Source organism: Chiloscyllium punctatum, chromosome 7, assembly GCF_047496795.1.
Source record: "Chiloscyllium punctatum isolate Juve2018m chromosome 7, sChiPun1.3, whole genome shotgun sequence".
NCBI classification, from domain to species: Eukaryota; Metazoa; Chordata; class Chondrichthyes; order Orectolobiformes; family Hemiscylliidae; genus Chiloscyllium; species Chiloscyllium punctatum.
The window spans coordinates 104,334,497-104,355,377 of NC_092745.1; the positions used below are offsets into that span (position 1 = coordinate 104,334,497).

Consider the following 20,881-nt stretch of genomic DNA (forward strand, 5'->3'; position numbering starts at 1 on the left):
GTCGAAAATGGAGGACAAATAAATGCTTCTGTGGTTACCATTTATCAGTTATTACTAAACACAGCACTGGAACGTAATCGTGAATTATCACCGCTATTGAATGACATTGCGAGTGTGTACTACGCTATTAAAAATAATCCTATATCTCAAACACATCGAGGTGACGGACTTCATTCAGTTGACGGAACCTAGAGCCGCTCAGCTCGACAGTGACCTTCTCAAAATGGCGACGTAGAGACAGTGTGAGGTTGTGGTCCAGGGGGATGGAGCCGGGCAAACAGGAGGAGGAAGAGACCCTCAGCCGCCATGTGTCCACTTTATATAACATCTGTGCAAAGAGTATCAGCAAGAACATGGTCAGGCTGGAGCAGGGGGTCTGCGGTAAGACTTGGAGCTGTAATTAAAGCACCACTTTGTTGAATCTCTGAGGTTTAGATTTTGTAAGACTATAAAATACAGGAGCAGAATTCGGCCCATCGAGTCTGCTCCATCATTCGACCATGGATTATGTATTTCTCAATCCCATTGCCTTGCCTTCTCCCTATAACACTTGATCCACTTGCTAATGAAAAACCTATCTCTGTCTTAAAGACACTTAATTATTTGGTCTCCACAGCCTTCTGTAAGTTTTAGAATATTCGTAGATAAAGAAGAGAGTGGTCCTCAGGGAAGTGTACTAAACTGGGCCAAAGCCAATTATTTCAAAATTAGGCAGGAGCTGGGAAATGTGGATTTGAAGGGAAGTCCACATTTGAGATGTGGGAGGCTTTCAAAGATAGGTTAACGGTAGTGCAGGATAGGCATGTCTCATTGAAGGGAAAGGATAGGAAGGGCAAGATTCGTGAACCGTGGATGACAGGAGAAATTGTACGACTAGCCAAGAGGAAAAGGGAAGCGTACATAAGGTCTAGGCAGCTAAGAACAGAACGGGCCCTGGAGGAATATCGGAAGAGTAGGACAAGTTTCAAACAAGGAATCAAGCGGGCTAAAAGGGGTCATGAAACAGCTTTAGCAAGCAGAATTAAGGAAAATCCCAAAGCATTTTATTCTCATATAAGGAGCAAGCGGGTAACTAGAGAAAGGATTGGTCCACTAAAAGATAATGAAGGAAGGCTGTGTGTCAAACCTGAGAGAATGGGTGAGATTCTGAATGATTACTTTGCATCAGTGTTCACTGAGGAGAGAAGCATGATGAATCTTGAGATTAGAGATAGAAGTTTGGTTAGTCTGAATCATATTGGCATAAGTAGGGAAGATGTGTTGGGTATGCTAGAGGTTATTAAGGTGGACAAATCTCCAGGACCGGATGGGATCTATCCCAGGTTGCTGAGGGAGGTGAGATAGGAAATAGCTGGGGCCCTGACAGATATTTGTGGCATCCTTAAATACAGGTGAGGTGCCAGAGGACTGGAGGGTAGCTTATGTTGTCCCTCTGTACAAGAAGAGTAGTAAGGATATTCCGGGTAACTACAGACCAGTGAGCCTGACGTCACTGGTGGGGAAGTTGCTGGAGAGGGTACTAAGAGATAGGATCTATTTATATTTAGAAAAGAATGAGCTTATCAGTGATAGGCAACATGGTTTTGTGTGGGGGAGATCGTGTCTTACCAACTTGATAGAATTCTTTGAGCAAGTGACTAAGTTGTTAGATGAAGGAAGGGCTGTTGATGTCATACACATGGACTTTAGTAAGGTGTTTGATAAGGTTCCCCATTGTAGACTAATGGAGAAAGTGAAGTCATTTTGTGTGTAGGGTATTCTAGCTAGATGGATAAAAAACTGGTTGAGCAACAGGAGACAGAGAGTAGTAGTTGAAGGGAGTTTCTAGAAATGGACAAAGGTGACCAGTGGTGTTCCTCAGGGGTCAGTATTGGGGCCACTGTTGTTTGTAATATACATGAATGATCCAGAAGAGGGCACTGTTGGTATGATCAGCAAGTTTGCAGATGACACAAAGATTGGTGGAGTAGCAGAAAGCATAAGGGACTGTCAGAGAATACAGGAGGATATGGATAGACTAAAGAGTTGTGTGGAAAAGTGGCAGATGGCTTTCAATCCAGACAAATGTGAGGTGATACATTTAGGCAAATCTAATTCTAGAGCGAATTACACAATGAATGGAAGAGCCTTGGGAAAAGTTGATGGGCAGAGAAATCTGAAATCTGGGATTGCAGGTCCATTGTACCCTGAGGGTTGCTGCACAGGTGGATAGAGTGGTCAAGAAGCCATATAGTATATTTGCCTTCATTGGATGGGGTATTGAGTATAAGAGCTGGCAAGTCATGTTGAAATTGTACAGTACGCTGGTTTGGCTGCATTTACAATACTGTGTACAGTTCTGGTCGCCACATTACCAAAAGAATGTGGACGTTTTGGAGAGGGTGCAGAGAAGGTTTACAAGGATGTTGTCTGGTATGGAAGGTGCTAGCTATGAAGAGAGGTTGAGTAGGTTAGGTTTATTTTCACTCGAAAAAAGGAGATGGGGGGGATCTGATTGAAGTTTACAAAATCATGAAGGATATAGACAGGGTGGATAGAAACAAGCTTTTTCCTAGGGTGAAGGATTCAATAATGAGAGGTCATGCTTTCAAGGTGAGAGGTGGAAAGTTTAATGGGGATACACGCAGCAAGTACTTCACACAGAGGGTGGTGGGCGTTTGGAACACGTTGCCAGCAGAGGTTATCGAGGCAGGCATGGTAGATTCATTTAAGATGTGTCAGGACAGGTGGGGAGCAGAGGGATGCAAATGCTTAGGAATTGACCAACAGGTTTAGACAGTACATTTGGATCGGCTCAAGCTTGAAGGGCCGAAGGGCCGGTTCTTGGGCTGTAAATCTTCTTTGTTCTTTGTATTTTTCCTACCAAACTTCATGACCTCACGTTTTCCTACATTGTATTCCATCTGCCATTTCTTTGCGCAGTCTCCTAGTCCATCCAAGTCCATCTGCAGCCTCCCCATTTCTTCAACAGTATCTGCCCCTCCATATATCTTTGTCTCATTTACTCAAAATGTCAACAGTTTAACACAAGGCCAGTCAGAGCAAAGTTACAAATGATCTTTGTCAAACTGAGAGAGAAAGATCAAAACAAATTTGCTCATATTACCTTTTCTTTAAAAAGGTGATAAGCAAAGAAGCTACTGTAAATAAAATCAAGTGGAGTTGTATAAATCTGATTTGCTTTTACTGGTGACTGCACTGATCACAAAAGTCTATCTTCAGTGAAACTTAAGAGCTATTTAATTTCATCTGAAAGTTTGCACTTGCTTTTTAACTGCCACTTTTTAAATCTCCAAGCTGTGTTTTGTTCCATACGTAGGTTTGCCAACTGCAATTCTTCGAGAGTTGTTGAATTACCTTAACATATATGACCTGGAAAGGATTGAAGAGGTTGCAGTAAAGAAAGGTAAAATTACTGCAGGAATTTCATCCTCAATTTTTGAACTTCCATTAAACAACTCTTTGGGAAATTCTCAGAATTTGGGAAATTGCAATGTTTAGTGGATTGGGATTTTTAAAAAATTAAAATTTACAATTTATTATTAAATTTAACTTGAAAGTAGTATCACAGGTACACCGGATGGTGAAGAAGGCATTAGCATGTTTGCCTTCTTTGGTCAGAACATTGAGTACAGGAGTTGGGATGTCATTCCAAGTTGGACTGAAGAGTCTGTTTCTGTACTGTATGAATCTATGAACATTAACCTTTTGTTTTCCTTTATGATGATGTATTTAACTGTTAATGCTCATAACTCCATCAAAGAAAAATATCTGGAGGGATTTCTCCTGAAGATGCATATACCAAATTGGTTGACTGGTTGTAATCAGAACAAGTAGTCCAAACACAACAGCTGATGTTGTGGCTTTTCCTTAATATTTTAGAAAATGGAAGGATAATTTAGATATGTGTATCTAATCAGGTTTTTGAACATTTGAATTCTTTTGTAAACTCCTGGTTGTGTTGTATAATGCACAATTAGCAAAGTGGTTTCAAAAATTAATTGCTCGGCTCAGTATCTATTACACCTTTGCATCAGAAGTAAGAACAAGGGATGTACTGAAATTCTAATGTATAATGTTCATGTTTATGTGGTAATTGGTATTGCTTTACCTATATATTCATTTGGAAAAAAAATTAATTGCTTTTCATGTAGATGTTTTGTTAAGTTGAAGTCCTATCTGCTTGTATTGCTGGTTCAGATGATATTGAAGAACCTGTAGCTCATTTAAAGAAAGACTGGAAAATTATCCAGCTTTCTGGCCTATACCTTTTCAATTAGTCAGTATTATGGAATAAACAATTAACCTTTTATTATGTCCTCAAGGGATATTGCTGACACGGCATAACAGTTGCAGTTTAATATTCTAATCAAGTCTTTGTTCTTTAAGAAATCGTGGGATGTTTAAATAAGAGTAGCAACTATGTTGGTGGAAGCATATTTGCTTAAAAAAAAACCTGCATCTATTCTTTGCTGTAGAGGTTAATGGGTTTGGATCATGTGTATTCCTCCCCATCCACGTTACAGCATTATAACTGCAGTCATTCATCTCAAAAGGTAACCCTGCAAGAGCCAAAATAGTTCAATTACAGTATCGTCACTGATAAAAATTCTTAAGCGACAATGCCACAGTGGCTGCAGGCATAAGTCGTTAGGTCAGATAATGAGACCTATGCAGTATTAACTCTGGAACCTGATGTAGTTCCATTTTTTTATACAGTGTATCTCTTTTTCCTCCGTCAACCTGCTTGATTTGTTGATACTGACCAGCTCTCCTTTGTAGCCTGTTGTTAACAATAGCTTGTGATATCAATGGCAGTGGTTTTCCAATCTCAATGGTATACTTGTATTTTGTGCCTCAATATACCTTCTAGGCATTTCGACTCAATTTCTTTGGCTACAGCTATGGAAGGATGTGATTGGGACAAACCCTAAAGTAATAACGGTATGTTTGTCCTCATCTATCTGTTTTTTCATATAGTTTATGCTGTTAGTTTTTATGAATTAAAAACCGGGAGTTCAATGCAGCACGGTGGCTCAGTGGTTAGCACTGCTGCCTCACAGCACTAGGTCCCAGGTTCAATTCCAGCCTCGGGCAACTGTCTGTATGGAGTTTTGCACGTTCTCCCTGTGTCTGCGTGGGCTTCCTCCGGGTGCTCCTCCCACAGTTCAAAGACGTGCAGGTTAGGTGAATTGGCTATGCTAAATTGTCCATAGTGCTAGGTGCATTAGACAGAGGGAAGTGGGTCTGGGTGGGTTACTCTTCGGAGGGTCAGTGTGGACTTGTTGGGCCGAAGGGCCTGTTTCCGCACTTGGTAATCTAATTTTTAAAAAAATTTGCTGTCTTTCCATATTTTGTAAAAACATAAACTCACAAAAAGTGTTATTCTTTTGATGGAAAGTGTTATCGGACTATTTATTTGCTTTTGGTTTTCCTCTGCAATTAATCGTCCAGATTCTGAAGAAGCTTATAACAAGTAAAGAAAAAATATTTTTTCTTCTAGGTCGCCCTTGTTAGGGTAACTTATGGTGAGTTCAATTTGAAGTGGTTGAGTTGAAAAGTGAATATTTTCACAAGGTGTGAAATCAAGTTGAGAATATTCTGGAGGATTTGCAATTTATTTGACATCAGTGAACATGCTTCCCCCGCTCCCCCCCCCCCCCCCCCCCCAAAACCAAATGTTAATATTGTGTAGCATAGATCAATAGATCAATATCCATCTGGATTACTTGTAACTCAATATTGTGCTGCTTCTGTGTTAATTTTCCATAGTATCGGTGCTTCAAAATTACTTGACACAATCAGCTTTATTTCAATGTAAAAAGTAGGCCTACCAGATCCAATGACTGGATGATCCAATTTCACCTCTTGTCCCCTTCCAATAGAGACAGAGAACATTCTCTTGTGAACTTTCTAGTTGTGTTAGCATAACAATTGACACAAACTGCTTGAGAAAAACTATTCTAGAATTAAAGATTCTTCTTAAGAATTTAAGTTGACTTTAAAATTGCCATCATGGGATGTTGTCAATTTTGTGTACTGATCAGTCTTTTCAATACTGTAGGAACCTTTTAACTGGAGAACAAAATTTTTACAAACATTCTTTCATGGAGTCTTGTGGGGAACGTTGGATATCTTGAATGACAGGCGTTTAATTAATTCTCGCTCTTCTGCCTTGGTACTTGGATCCCGATATGTAAGCAAGCTAGTCATACGCAACAAGCTTCAAGGTGTGAAAGAACTAGTTGATAATCCAAGCATTTGTGCCCGTTTGACGTCCACAGTACATAAACTCGTGTTTCAACATCTGCGTTCTGTGGATATGTTGCTAGAGCATTCACTGTTAAAGTTGCTTCATAGTCTTGTTCACCATGGCAGTGTGAAGGAAGTGATATTGTCACATTGGAATGAGCCCCACCCTGAATTATTATCTCTCATATTGCGGACAAGTGCAGGATTTTGGCATAAAGGGAAGAAGGAAGATCAGTATGCTTATTGTTGTGATGAGGTCAAATTAAAGATGGGTGTTCAAACAGTAGAGCCAACAACTCAAAATAATATATTGGATTGCTACCATGAAAATACTGCGTACTGTGCTTTATCTGACTGGTCGTTTACTACTACTCAGAAAGATGATGGTGAGAAGATCATGCCTCGAAGTGGTAACATGCCTCCTGTTAATGTTTTGTCCACAAGTGCTCATTATGTAACTTCTAAAGGAACATCGTGTGAGGAACTTTGTCTGGCAAATAGGTCAAGTTGTTGTGAAACACATAGGACCTATCCGAAAAAGCGCAAGTCCTGTGGCACAATGTGTAAAATGCTATCCTCTTCTGGAAATCATGGTATGGTTTTAATGGAACCAAATTCTTCTGCGCACAGCAGTCAATTAGACCAGCAGCCAATTTCGTTTGACAAGATTTGTGATGAAAACAATTGTTGCAAAGGGCAGAAAGATTTAAATGGCTCATTATATTCTTGTGCATGCAGTGGAGTTGTGAGAGAGCCTATATCTCCTGAACAGTATCACGATGGTTCTGAAGGAAACCCAAATTACTCCCATGGAACTAATAGAGGAACATTTGTTGATCCAACATCATCCAATGGGATCACTAAGACTTCAGAACAACTTGTGTCCGTTTGTGAGTGTTCTCATAGCGCTGATAAACAAAGTGCTGCAATCACAAAGCTGCAAACTTATGCTAAGTTAAATGAAAGTTTTTCAAAGTGTTCAGGATCTCCTGGTATGTGTTCTGAGGGATTTGAATCAACAAATGAGTCTTCTGTTCTCAATTCAAGCCCATGGACCTCAGAAGCTCGACTGTCATGTTTTATAAACCAAAAAACGTGTAAGAAGCCCAGACTGACCGATATATTGAATATCCAGTCAGCTGCACAATCAAAGAGTACTGATTTATCTGAAGTAATTGAGAACTCAGAGGACATCTATGATTATATTTTCATGATAGGTGGAAATAAAACAGACGCTGAGCAGAATACCTCAGGCACTGCTGAAAACAATGACAATCTGTTGAATAGTTTGAATAACTTTGATTGTTTTGACCAAGAGCAAGTGTACAGCACACCTCTTTCCCACCCTCCTGAGCTTTCCCTGAGGAGTGTATCAGTGCTGGAAATAACATCAGTCTCACTGACGTACAAGTCTTCCATAATGCTGTCCAAGTTGCTCAGTTCATGGGTGACCCTCCAGAAACTCGTCTTGGAATATAATGGTTAGTTTGTGAGGTTTGTAGAGCTGAAATAAAAGCATCACGCAGTTTTGGTTCTATCGCAAATCCAAAGCATGGAGCTACACCAACCTTAAGCACAATTATATTGAATTAATGTTTCATCTATTGCTAGTTTGTGTAACAGCAAAAGATAAGCCTTTGTTTAATATCCAGATAAGGGATTTCTCTTCTATTTCCCTCTCAAAATAAAATATGGAATTGAACACTAGGTTCTGAGCACCTGATTGCAGGTTTTGCCTAGGATTTTTCTTTTAAAACATTTCTTGCAAGTATAATGCCTACTTGTCAGAAATGTTATCAAATTTAATGTTTGAATTTTCTTAATTATTACTTCAGTTCATCACTGGGATAAAAATTGTGGAGTTGCCATTATTCTGATCCAGTTTGTATTGACAAGTTGTTATGTTGGTATTTTAATATCCTAGTGAAGGCTTTTCTTTAAACTAGTTTCAGTAACCACCCCATTCCTCAGCCTAGATAGGATCAGCAAATCACTTGTTAGTAATGGTCAGTGGCCTCCTAACTAGCATATAGATTGGGGTTTGCTCAGTTGGAAATATCAACAAAAATTTATGACATATGAAGTAATGGTAACGTAAATGGTGTCTGCTTTGAAAACAACAAATGCTGGAGATCACAGCAGGTCAGAAAGCATCCATGGAGAGACAGGAAGCTAATGTTTCGAGTCTAGATGACTTCTTCAAAACTAAAATGAAATGCTATCCAGTAATTTGGCGGCAGGTGGTGAGGGATATTGGGTGTAGAGTGCTGATGGAGAAAAGGTGTTGATTGTTCAGATTAAACGATTGGAATGTGAGAATGGCAGAACAATTTTGCCTCTCCTATCAGACTTGAGAGGACAGGCCGTCCCTACAATGAAGGGGGTGAGGGGAGAGAGGACATGATAACACGCTAAAAGAAAGCAAAGAAATGGGAGCTGGTTTACAATTGAAAGGTGTTGAGCTCAATATTAAGTCCATAAGGCTATAAAGTGCCTCGTCTGAAGATGAGATGTTCCTCCAGTTTGTGCTGTTTCACTGGAACATTGCAGCATGCCGAGGACAGACAAGTGGGCTTGAGAGCAGGATGCTGTGTTAAACTGACCGGCTACAGGAAAGTCATGCTTGCATACGGGCGGGAGATGTTCTACAAAGCAGTCACCCAGTCTGCATTTGGTTTCTACAATGCAGAGTAGGCCACATTGGGTGCAGCGAATACAATACACAAGATTGAGGGAGGTTCACGTGAAATGCTACTTCACCTGGAAAGACTGTTTAGGATCTTGGATGGTGAGCAGGGAGGAGGTGAAGGGGCAAGTATTGTACCTTCTGCAGTTACATGGGAAGGTTGGTGGAGGGGGAATGGGGGGGAGGGTGTTGGAGGCTGTGGAATGTATTGGGGTGTCCCAGCAAGAATGATCCCTGTGAAATGCAGACAGTGGGAGTGAGGGGGAAAATGTGTTTGGTGGTGGCGTACTGAATGATCTTTGGAATGTGGACGCTGGTGAGATGAAAAGTAAGAACACGGTCACGTTGTTGTGAGTGAGTGGTGGTGTAAGGGTGGAAGCACGACCTGAATAATCCCCATCACCACCACTCTCTGCTGCATGGCTGAACTTGTTCACTCACTGAACAATTTCTCTTTTAATTCATCTCACTTCTGCCAAGGGAAAGAAGTTGTTATGGGCAACCACATGGGTCTCAGTTATGCCTGCCTCTCTATGGTTATGTGGAACCATCCTCGTTCCAGTCTTATAATGGTCCCCTTCCATAACTTTTTTTTGTTATGTGACAACTGCTTCGGTGCCACTCCATGCTCCTGCCATTGACTTTGAAACCTTCATTCGTCTTGGTTCCAATTCCTATCCCTCTATAACTTTCACATGGTCCATTTCCAACACTTTCCTTCCTTTCTTTGACCTCTCTGTTTTACATCCAACCTATCGCCCTTGATTCTGAGCTTGCCCCTTTCCATCACTCACAACAGTGTGATTGGGTTCACCTTGTCCTCACTTTTCATCCCACCAGCCTCCGCATTCAAAGGATCATTCTCCTCCATTTCAGACAACTGCAGAATGCCACCACCAAACACATCTTCCCCTTACTACCCCTGTCAGCATTTTGTAGGGATCGTTCCCTCCTGGTCATCCTATTCCATTTCACAGCCCCCAACACAACCCCCTCTGTGCACGGCACCTTCCCATGAAACACCTGCCCTTTCACCTCCTCCTTGCTTACCATCCAAGGGCCTAAACTGTCTTTCCAGATGAAGCAGCATTTCACCTGAACCTCCTCCAATCTCGTGTATTGTATTTGCTGCACCCAATGTGGCAACTCCACATTGGAGAAACCAAACGCAGACTGGGTGATCGCTTTGCGGAACACCTCCGGTCTGCGCACAAGCAGGACCCTAACCTTCCCATAGCCAGTCATTATAACATAGCATCTTGCTCGCACACCCACTTGTCTATCCTCGACATGCTGCAAATTTGTAATCAATCACAGCGCAAACTGGAGGAACATCTCATCTTCAGACGAGATACTTTATTGCCTTCTGGACTTCATATTGAGTTCAACACCTTTAAATTGTGAACCAGCTCCCATTTCTTCCCTTTTAGTTGTTATCACTTCATCTGAACTATCAACATCTTTTTTCGATCAGTACCCTGCACCCACTACCCCACCTGCCCCCAAACTATAGCATAAATGCTCAACATTCAACTTCACTTCAGCTCTGATGATGAGTCATCTAGATTCGAAATGCTAGTTTGCTCTCTCTCCATGGATGCTGCCTGATGTGCTGTGATCTTTAGCATTTGTTGTTTTCATTACAGATTCCAGCATCTGTAGTAATTTGTTCTTACATGTTGTGTGCTTTACACAGATGTCATTAGTTATACTCTGTTGTTGCTTCCACTTTAAGGTCTAGGTCCTGCCATCTTTCTGATTCTCAAGGAACTCTATGTCCTCTCTCGATGCAATGACAACAGTCTTTCCACTCTTGTATTAAAAGATGATATCCTTCATCTTCCCATGATAAAGCTAGTTAAAATCCCGCTCAGCATCTTCCCCCGCCTGCACACGTTCAACCTGGGCTTCCTGCTAGAAATACAAAACGAAGCTCTGGAGAAAGAGATGTCGATGGCTGTTGAAGAGGGAACAGGTGAGAAATACATTTTTAAAAAATAAACATGAAATAAATGCACCACTTTCCAAAAGAAATGTGGTTGAAAAGTCTTGATTTACTTGACATCCGATTGGTTGGGGATTTTAAAAACATGCCTATCATGCTCTCTGTGTAATCGTGATCCGGCTACAGACAGTCGACAGGAGAATTGGTGGAATAGGAATAGCTGATAGGTTGAAATGTATATTTTCATAACTTAGTCAACTTGTTGATGGTAGTTAATCGTCAATTGCACAACTATGTTTTAACGTATTTTAAACAAGAATGATGACTTCTGTTATGATGTGGATGTTCAGTTTTGGATTTTGTTAAATTGTTTGCTGTTGTGTTTTCTCAGAGAGCTATTTGGAGGATTTGAGTCTGAGTTGGACTAATAAACCTCTCCAGGTTGACTTGCTCTTGCCTGTTTTAAGAGAATTGAAATTCCTCAGACGTCTGTGTCTGCACAGGGCATCATTCAGAACTCCAGAAGACCTTGGCAAGCTGTTGCATGCAACTACATGTGCGTGGTAATGTACACTAATAAAGGGATAAGTTTGCCAAAGGCGTTTTGTTTTAATTTTAACCAATTTTGTGTAATGCTATGTCATTCTGTGAACCAGTGATTCCTTTGCTTTAATCATAAAGCATCTGGAATTTTCCCTATAGCAAGCAAATGCTTATTGACTCTGGAGGAGCCCTGTATCTGCATGATTTCCAACTATTCTGTTTTGACTGTGATACTCCTAATGCATAGCTCATTAATCTTTATTCCCCCTTGGGTCACCCATTGCTTGGAGATTGCAGTGATTTTCTGGTGTTGATGCCTCATATTTTATGAGGCAAGAGTCTAAGAAGATAAGTTTTTATTGAACCGGCAAGACAAAATATTGAACTGTTATTTCTCTTCGAAAAGCAGCATCTTAAATGATTGTAACGGTCAATTTGTCTCCTAGACTTTCTCTCTGCGTTGGATTGGGTTACCATACAAGACGTTAACCTTGCTGTTTGCTTTAAGGAAGTTCTAGATCTTTTACGCAGTGCTCCTCTTAAAGGTAAGAACAAGCAAATCCTGTAGTGGATAAAACCGAGTTGTAATTACTGTCTGAACTGTGCTTATCTTTTATTAACTGTAACACAACGTAATGCACTAAATTCTCATACAATTTGAAATTGTAAGTACTGCTTCAAGATACGCATCACAATTTAGTAATCTTCTCCCTCGAGCTTTTTCCTGGAATATAGAAATGGAATGCAGGAATTGGGTTCACTGTGCTCCTGGCGCGAAGGTGATCAGTTCACATAACACTGCGACTATCGGTCAATAAAGGTTCTCGGTTCTGTTTCTTTTACATTTATTCATGGGGTGTGGGTATCGCTGGCTGGGCTAGCTTTTATTGTCCATCTTATTTATTTGGTGGTGGGGGAGTGACCATGGATCATAAGATACCGGAGGAGAATTAGGCCATTTGAACCACATTGCTGTGGATCTGGAGTCACATGTAGATCAAACCAGGTAAGGATGGCAATTTCCTTCCCTAAAGGATGTTAGTGAACCAGATGTGTTTTTTTTCAACAATGGACAATGGTTTCATGGCAATCATTAGACCTTTAATTCAAGATTTTTTAAAAGAAATTTAATTCAAATTCCACTATCTGCTTCTCTGGGATTTGAACCTATGTCCCCAGAACATTGCTATGTCTTTGATTGCTAGTTTAGGAACAATACCAGTGCACAATTACTGGCCCACATTAGGTCACTGCAAAATTTTTCTCTACTTTTAGTTGAAACTTTAAACCAAAACCCTGTTTGACCTCCATAGGCATTCATAAAGATCCCATGGTACTATTTGAAGAAAAGCAAAGGTGTTTTTCCAGTGTTGTGACCCATATTTATAGGTTGTTACATCTTTATCACATTCCTGTGACAATGTACAAATTGGCTTTTTTGTTTCTCTACAACAGGGATTGTTTTAGAACTACTTAATTGACCATAAAATATTTGGGATGTCTTCAAGTTGTGAAAGGCGTAATATTGACGCAAGACCTCTCATTTATATCTTGACTTTTTGAGGAATTGCAAACATGACATGTATGATATCACAGCAAAGGCCTTTGGTGTAATGAATAAGAAAGTCTTTTTCAACTTTACATTCACAGGTTTAACATTGGATAACTGTCGTTTGTTTGAGAGACAAACAGCAGAAACTGTGTCAGAAATCATCACTGCTCTGAAACAAAATCAATCTCTCAAATTCCTGTCTTTACCTGCGAACCGATTAGGTTGGTATGTCTTGGTTTATTCTCACCCACTCGACTTGAGGTTTAGGTCTCGTGTTATAACTTGAAACAATATTGAGAGAAATTAATGGTATTTTTAATCATGCTACCGTTTATTCCTCAGCTGGGATCCAGTTGTGTCAGTTAAAATAGGAAATCTAAACCGTCCAGAAATTATAGGACTTGGGAGCAGGAATAGGCCATTGAGACGGCACGGTGGCTCAGTGGTTAGTACTGCTGCCTCACAGCATCAGGGTCCCAGGATCGATTCCGGCCTCGGCAACTGTCTGTGTGGAGTTTGCATGTTCTCCCTGTGTCTGCATGGGCTTCCTCCGGGTGCTCCGGTTTCCTCCCACAGTCCAAAGATGTGCAGGTCAGGTGAATTGGCCATGATAAATTGCCCATAGTGTTAGGTACATTAGTCAGAGGGAAAATGGGTCTGGATGGGTTACTCTCGGAGGGTCGGTGTGGACCAGTTGGGCCAAAGGGCCCGTTTCCACACTGTAGGAAAACTTAAAAAAAATTTACGGCTAATTTGGTTATTAGTGCAATTCCATCTTCGTGTTCACCACTTTTCACTCACACTCTCACTCTCATTCTTCCCTCCCCTTCCATCAACAGCTGCCTTGACTCACTTGTCTATTTTACTCAACCTTGAATAAATTCAATGAATTTCCTTGTCTCCACTGCTTTCTGCAGAAGAGAATTCCACATACTAATAAGCCACAGAGGGAGGAGAAAACATCCTTTCAATCATAAAAGCAAGACCTCTTATTCTTAATCTATGAACCTTAATTCTCATCTCCCCCCGGAGAGAAAAGATTCTTTTCGTATCCACTATGCAAAGTCTTCTCAGGATTTTGCATATTTCATGAAGATTACTACTCCTTCTTCTAAATTCTAAACATCCAATCTTTCTTAATAAGATATACCAATTCCTCTGAGTGTAAATTGAGTGAGACTTCTCTGAACAACTAATCCAATTACCTGGATATGTTAATCAAATAATGAGGCCAGAATGATGTACAATACTCCTGATGGGGGTCACTGAGTCTCTGTGCAGCTCCTGTAAAACCTATTTTTATATTTTGTTCCTTTTTGCAATAGGCATGAGCTTTCTAATTGCCTTCCTAAATGGGTGTTATACTTACATACTGATTTTACTAACCCAGATCCCTTTATACCTCCTATTTCTGCAAACTCTGCATTTTTTTGTCATTCTTACAGCCAACTTTAGTGGACATTTTACCTTAGCTTACTTTCCTACATGTTTTAGTTTCATCATTAAGTTTTTCATTTTTTTATTCATTCATGGGCCAGTTGCCCAGAGGATAGTTAAGAGTCACCCACACTATTGTGGTTGTGGGGTTCCAAGAGGCATGGTGACTTCTGTGGGCGACATGGTGACTCAGTGGTTAGCACTGCTGCCTCACAGTGCCAAGGACCCGGGTTTGATTCGGGCGACTGTCTGTGTGGAGTTTGCACATTCTCCCTGTGCCTGCGTGGATTTCCTCCGGGTGCTCTGGTTTCCTCCCATAGACCAAAAATGTGCAGGTTAGATGAATTGGCCATGCTTAATTGCCCATTGTGTTCACGGATGTGTCGGTTAGGTGCATTAGGCAGGTGTAAGTGTAATAAGGGAGGGGAATGGGTCTGGGGATCCTCTCTGGAGGGTCAACAATTTCCACACTGGGGATTCTAAGAGGTTGAGAAGGGAGGTCCTTCATGGTAACCTCAGCTGCTGCAGTAATTGTGGCCATTCTGTTGACATTACTCTGCTTCACAAACCAAATATCCAGTCAACTGATCTAACCAACCCTGGAAAACAGAAACCAATGCAGTTTACTAAAATCTGCCTTCATGGACTTATTAATCGTTGTTTAAGATCAGATTTAAAACACTTGGATCCAAATTTCTCCCCTTCAAAACAAGTGTGAAATTCTGTTTTAACTGTGATCATTGTTGCCCAGTAAGATCTCACCTTTACAGTGAGATTATTGATTAATCTTGTTTTATGCTCGTACATTTTTGAGATATGTGAGGGAATAATGATTTTTTTCACTGTAATGCATAATGCTTTGGCTGGGCACAATGTCCTATAGCATACATTCAAATACACTGACACATCTTGTGTTACCATTTCATTTATGGAAATGTTTACTTGGTTAATAGCTAATAAAAATTTTCTGACCCACTGTTTTTCACAATACAATTGCAGTGTTTTCGAAGTGCCTGTAATCATTAAAATCTTCATGTCATGTTTCTTCATGACATGAAGGCCCAACCCATTTTTGGAATCTGCCCAAAAGTCTTCCCTTGTGAAAACTGGTGTAAAGAAATTACTTAACAAGTATGCCTTCATTCATCACTATTTGCATAGTTCCAACCTTTTCTAATCTCTTTTTGTTTTGTTATTTAGTCACTCCCCTCGGCCCTCTGGTCAATTCTAGCAGTCAGATTAAATATCTTGATTCTCAGTACCAAAAAGTCTTAAATGTTCTTTGATACTTTGTAGCTATCAGTTTGATTTGATAATTTTCTTCTGATTATGAATAGAACGTGTTTTTAGTTTTTGTATTTGTTCCTGTTCTGTGTGCCGACTGTATTTTTATGGCTTCATTACCATTGAATTGGTGAACTGCCAGCACTATACATGTTTGTGTTGGAAGGACAGGAAATCAAGTGGAACTTCAACAGGTCCTGTTTTTAGCTCTGAAGATGTAAAGGAATCAGCAGTTATAGTAACAAGGAACACTTTTTATATATAAAACATTACAACCATATAAGGCTTAAAACATACAAGTAAGTGCCAGACATGCCTCCAGCTTTCCCTTCCTGCAGCCATAGCACATACACTAGTTTAAACAATCCTGTGAAATGGTTGCCTTACAAGGAAAGATTGAACAGGTTGGATTCGTGCTTGTTGGAGTTCAGAAGAATGAGAAGTGATCTGATTGCAACATAACATTCTGAAGGGGCTTGGCTGGGTAGATGCTGAATAGTATTTCCCCTCATGGTGAAATCCAGAGCTGGAACACTTTAAAAGTAAAAAAGTCTTTTTTTAAGACAAAGGAGGATTTTCTTTTCTCTTCTAGAGGATTGTTAGTCTCTGCAATTCCCTTTTGCAGTGAGTAGAAGAGGCTGGGTCACTTGATTATATTGAAGGCTGAGTCAGACTGCCTTTTCAATTAACAAATGAGCTAGGGTTTATGGTGGGTAGGTGGGAGAGTGGAATAACAGCCATAACCAGATCAGCTCTGATCTTATTGAATGGGGCAGCTGGCTAAATGCTCCTATTTCTTCTGATCTTATGACATGTAATGCCCATGTTTTGTTGGTGGATGATGAGCGGAAATAGAAGGGCTTTGGGACCATCAGTTACATTCAGTAACTGACTTCACAGCTTTGGCTAGATATGAATAGATTTGACGCATTCTATTTTTGATAGTATTTTAGGAAGTATCTATTTGTTCATAACCACAATTGAAGGCATGTTTCTGAAATACAGTTCCTTTTAACCCAGTGGGTGTGCGATGCTTATTGATTTTGAAGAGAAGCTAACAATACGTTTGCTTAATCTTTAGAGGTGGAACAATTTTGAACTCCTTTCAACTAACTGCTTTCCAAAACTCGCCCTCCTCCTCCTCCTCTTCCCCCAAATCATGCATATACTGTTCTTCAGAAAGTCAACGGATAAGTTTATTTCAAATTTCTTTTGTAAAATAAAAGTCAAAAATTCTGGAGTTGTGGCTGTTCTTAATTATTAGTTTGTATGTCACTTTGCTGTTCTTGTGATTACCAGGGAATAACGGTTTGCTCTCGTTGGCAAAACTCTTTACTCAGGATTCATTGTCATGCATCTCCAGCCTGAACGTCAGGTAATCGTTTTTACAATATCTTTCTTCATTCCATGTGCACCATTCTGTAGTTATAGAGTCATAGAGATGTACACCACGGAAATGGACCCTTCAGTCCAATTTGCCTATGCTGACCAGATATCCCAACCTAATCTAGTCCTATTTGCCAGCACTTGGCCCATATCTCTCTAAACTCTTCCTATTCATATACCCATCCAGATGCCTTTTAAATGTTGGAATTGTACCAGCCTCTGGCAGTTCATTTCATATACACACCACTCTGTGTGAAAACATTGCCCCTTAGGTCCCTTTTATATTTTTCCCCCCTTACCCTAAACCTATGCCCTCTAGTTCTGGAGTCCCCCCACACCAGGGAAAAGACTTTGTCTATTTATCCTGTGCATGCCCCTCATCATTTTGTAAACCTCTATAAGATCACCCCCCCCCCCCCCCCCCCCCCAGCCTCCAGCCTCCAGCCTCCATTGCTCCAGGGAAAACAGCCGCAGCTTATTCAGCCTCTCCCTATAGCTCAAATCCTCCAACTCTGGCAACGTCCGAGTAAATGTTTTCTGAACCCTTTCAAGTTTCACAACATCCTTCCAATAGGAAGGAGACGAGAATTGCACGTAATATTCCAAAAGTGGCCGAACCAATGTCCTGTACAGCCGCAACATGACCTCCCAACTCCTGTACTCAATACTCTGACCAATAAAGGAAAACATACCAAACATCATCTTCACTATCCTATCCCTCTCCGTGCGACTCTATTTCAAGGAGCTATGAACCTGCACTCCAAGGTCTCTTTGTTCAGCAACACTCCCTAGGACCTTACCATTGAACGAATAAATCCTGCTGTGATTTGCTTTCCCAAAATGCAGCACTTCACATTACCTAAATTAAACTTCATCTGCCACTCCTCAGCCCATTGGCCCACCTGATCAAGATCCTGTAGTAATCTGAGGTAACCTCCTTTGCTGTCCTCTACACCTCCAATTTTGGTGTTATCTGCAAACATACTAACTATACCTCCTATGTTCATATCCAAATCATTTATATAAATGATGAAAAGTAATGGACCCAGCACCGATCCTTGTGGCACTCCACTGGTCACAGGCTCCAGTCTGAAAAACAACCCTCTGCCACCATCTTCTGTTTTCTACCTTTGAGCCAGTTCTGTATTCAAATGGCTAGTTCTCCCTGTACTCTGTGAGATCTTACCTTGCTAACCAGTTTCCCATGGGGAACCTTGTCGAACGCCTTACTGAAGTCCATATAGATCACGTCCATTGCTCTGTTCTCATCAATCCAGTTGGCTGAGAAGATGTAATCACTTGGTCCAAGGTTGTTCTTAGGTTTTTAAAAATGGCATGAAATTACTTGTGCTCACATTCCAGGACCAGAAACAAAACCCCTCCTTTTGTGGTAGCTAACCATTCAGTATGATAAAAATTCGAGGAGATAATTTCTCTTCACTCCACCTCAAATAAGTTTCCTATATCCCCTTTTCCAAAATTTCTGCTTTGCTGTACTTTCGAATGTTGTTCTCAGCTTATGTGCTAGGTCATCTAATTTCAGGCCTCTGTTTTTATTGTTTTGGAATTAGTCACTTTGAAATGAAGGAAGGCAGCCCAGGATTTGTGTTCTAGTAGAAGTGGGACTAGGCTCCCAACGTTTGCTACAGCTGAGATCAGTAACCCAGATTGTGGATGATCTCAGTTTTGATTGTAATTTCATTCAACACCAAATTGATGGTGCTTCATTCTACCTAGGTGTAACTCACTTTTCAGAGTAGCATATTATGTTTATACGTAAACTTCCATTGATGGCTGTTGTTTCCTAGCCCAGCAGAGATTTACATTCTGTTTTCAAGCTGCAGAGACCATTGACAGTATATGCATTTATTCAGACTTTAACATGATTCAGTAGTACACTGAGAAAAACAGTGGGTTATTATGTCTTCTGAAATATTTGAAGGATATAACAAATGAGTGGAGTATTTTAATTTTGTGCTAATTTCAAAGGCGATGGATCTCTATCCAGTTCCATAATGCTGTCGTAAACAGAACAGAGTGACAGTCTGATTGGCAAATCCACATTTTGAGATTGAGTCATTGTTGAGGTTACTTTTGAAGCAAAGCTGACTGGATATTTGAATTAATTATGTTTAACCCTACTAGTAAAGATCTTTATTACATAATAGGCCCAACAAAATGAATTATTGGTTAATGACTCAAATGAATGAAATCTCTTTTATGATTGTGTTTTAAAAGTGCAAATTGTATTCGAGGAGATGGATTACTCAAGTTTGCAAAGCTACTTCTGACCTCTGAATCGGAACAATTTGGTGGGCTGAAACTGAAGGAATTAAACATCAGTGAGAACTTGTTCTTCAGAGAGCCAGCACTTACTCAGGAAGCACTTGAACTCTTCAAAAACAAATGTCATGTCATCACAATACAGTCTCTTACTGAGCCATCGCAAGCATTTGCTGACCACATCAGTGTAATGTAGACATTCCAACATCCAGTGCCCTTGTTCTGGACTATTACAAATTACTAGCTTCAGATAGTTTGATTATTTTACTTCACGTACATCCTGAGCCATTCTGATTATTGCAATTGGCGTGTCTCCATGCATTTATACAGGACTGAATGCAGCCCCAAGAAAAACAAATGTGCCAATCATGTACTTAGAAATCATCATTCTTTCTTGCTTGGCTGGCTTAGAATCCAACCTGGTCCAGAGCACCACTAGCAGTATAAATAATGAGCTACTTCATAACTTTGTATGATTTTGGGAGGGAAAATGAGTAACGCAATTAGATTTTGTTTTAGAATCTATTTAGTGTAGCAATTTGTACTAAAGTATTTTAGTTTTTCTGTTTTTGAAAGAAGCTGGTGCGCTATCCTCTGTCGAGGATGGTTTGACAACCACTTCACAACATGTTGAGCTACAATGTTAGTAAACAACTTCTACTGATCCTCTAACAATGTTTTCTAGATAATGTTTTAATATTCTAATTATTGTGAACTTTGTTATGTTCATAAAGTTCTTTGCTCTGAAAAGTAGCTTATTTTGTTTGCATACACGAATGTGATTTAAGCTTAGGTTTACATAGCCATTATGATGGCTGTATAACCTGTATAGTGAATCGATCACTGGATCATAGCTTCCTAGCATCCATTACCTTACAGAGACCCCTGCAATCAAAGATGGTGGATCTTGACACTGACAGCTGTGCCCTCTGGAGGCTAACTGTTCAGTAGGGCAGTGGAAAAGGGAGCAGAAATTAAATGAAAACCAGGCCCAGAGAAAACAGGCCACTGCATCTTCTCTGCCCACTGTCTTACTCTGCAGCAAATGGGTAGAGATTGCCATGCCAGAGTGGGGTTCCTGAACTACATCAGGCAATATGAGTGTTGACCACCCTCCTCCAATGAGATGGAAGACAATCACAAAGTATAATGCACCCTGGCAGCGGGCCGTGGAGGGGGTCGTTAGGGCCGACTGCCTGCCCCTCTTCCGGGGTTACGTTAGAGCCCGGGTGTCCTTGGAGAAGGAGCACGCGGTGTCCACCGACACCCTGGAGTCGTTCAGGGAGAGGTGGGCGCCGCAGGGAGTGGAGTGCATCATTTCTCCCTCCAACTCTATTTTGATTTAGTCCCTACCCTCCCCTTCACTGTTTGCTCACACAGCATTGCCCCTTGAAGTGAAGGGCAGTGCTTGTCACTGGCCACGCGGGTGTTTTTCATATCTTCCTGGTGGTGGAAATTGAATAAAGATTTGTGCACTTTGTGTCTTTCACTGTGTCTCACACTTGCACACACA

At 40.6% G+C, this 20,881-nt stretch overlaps 1 protein-coding gene across 1 annotated transcript; it reads left to right on the forward strand.

The window, feature by feature from the left end:
* Positions 1-24: 24 nt before the first annotated feature.
* On the forward strand, positions 25-20,118 carry lrrc41 (leucine rich repeat containing 41). The gene is made up of 10 exons (XM_072574494.1): positions 25-381; positions 3,320-3,406; positions 4,874-4,944; positions 6,065-7,733; positions 10,674-10,913; positions 11,275-11,439; positions 11,873-11,971; positions 13,077-13,199; positions 16,999-17,074; positions 19,324-20,118. The coding sequence occupies exons 1-10, from the start codon at positions 264-266 to the stop codon at positions 19,562-19,564; spliced, it is 2,889 nt and encodes a 962-aa protein (XP_072430595.1). The 5' UTR covers positions 25-263; the 3' UTR covers positions 19,565-20,118.
* Positions 20,119-20,881: the final 763 nt, after the last annotated feature.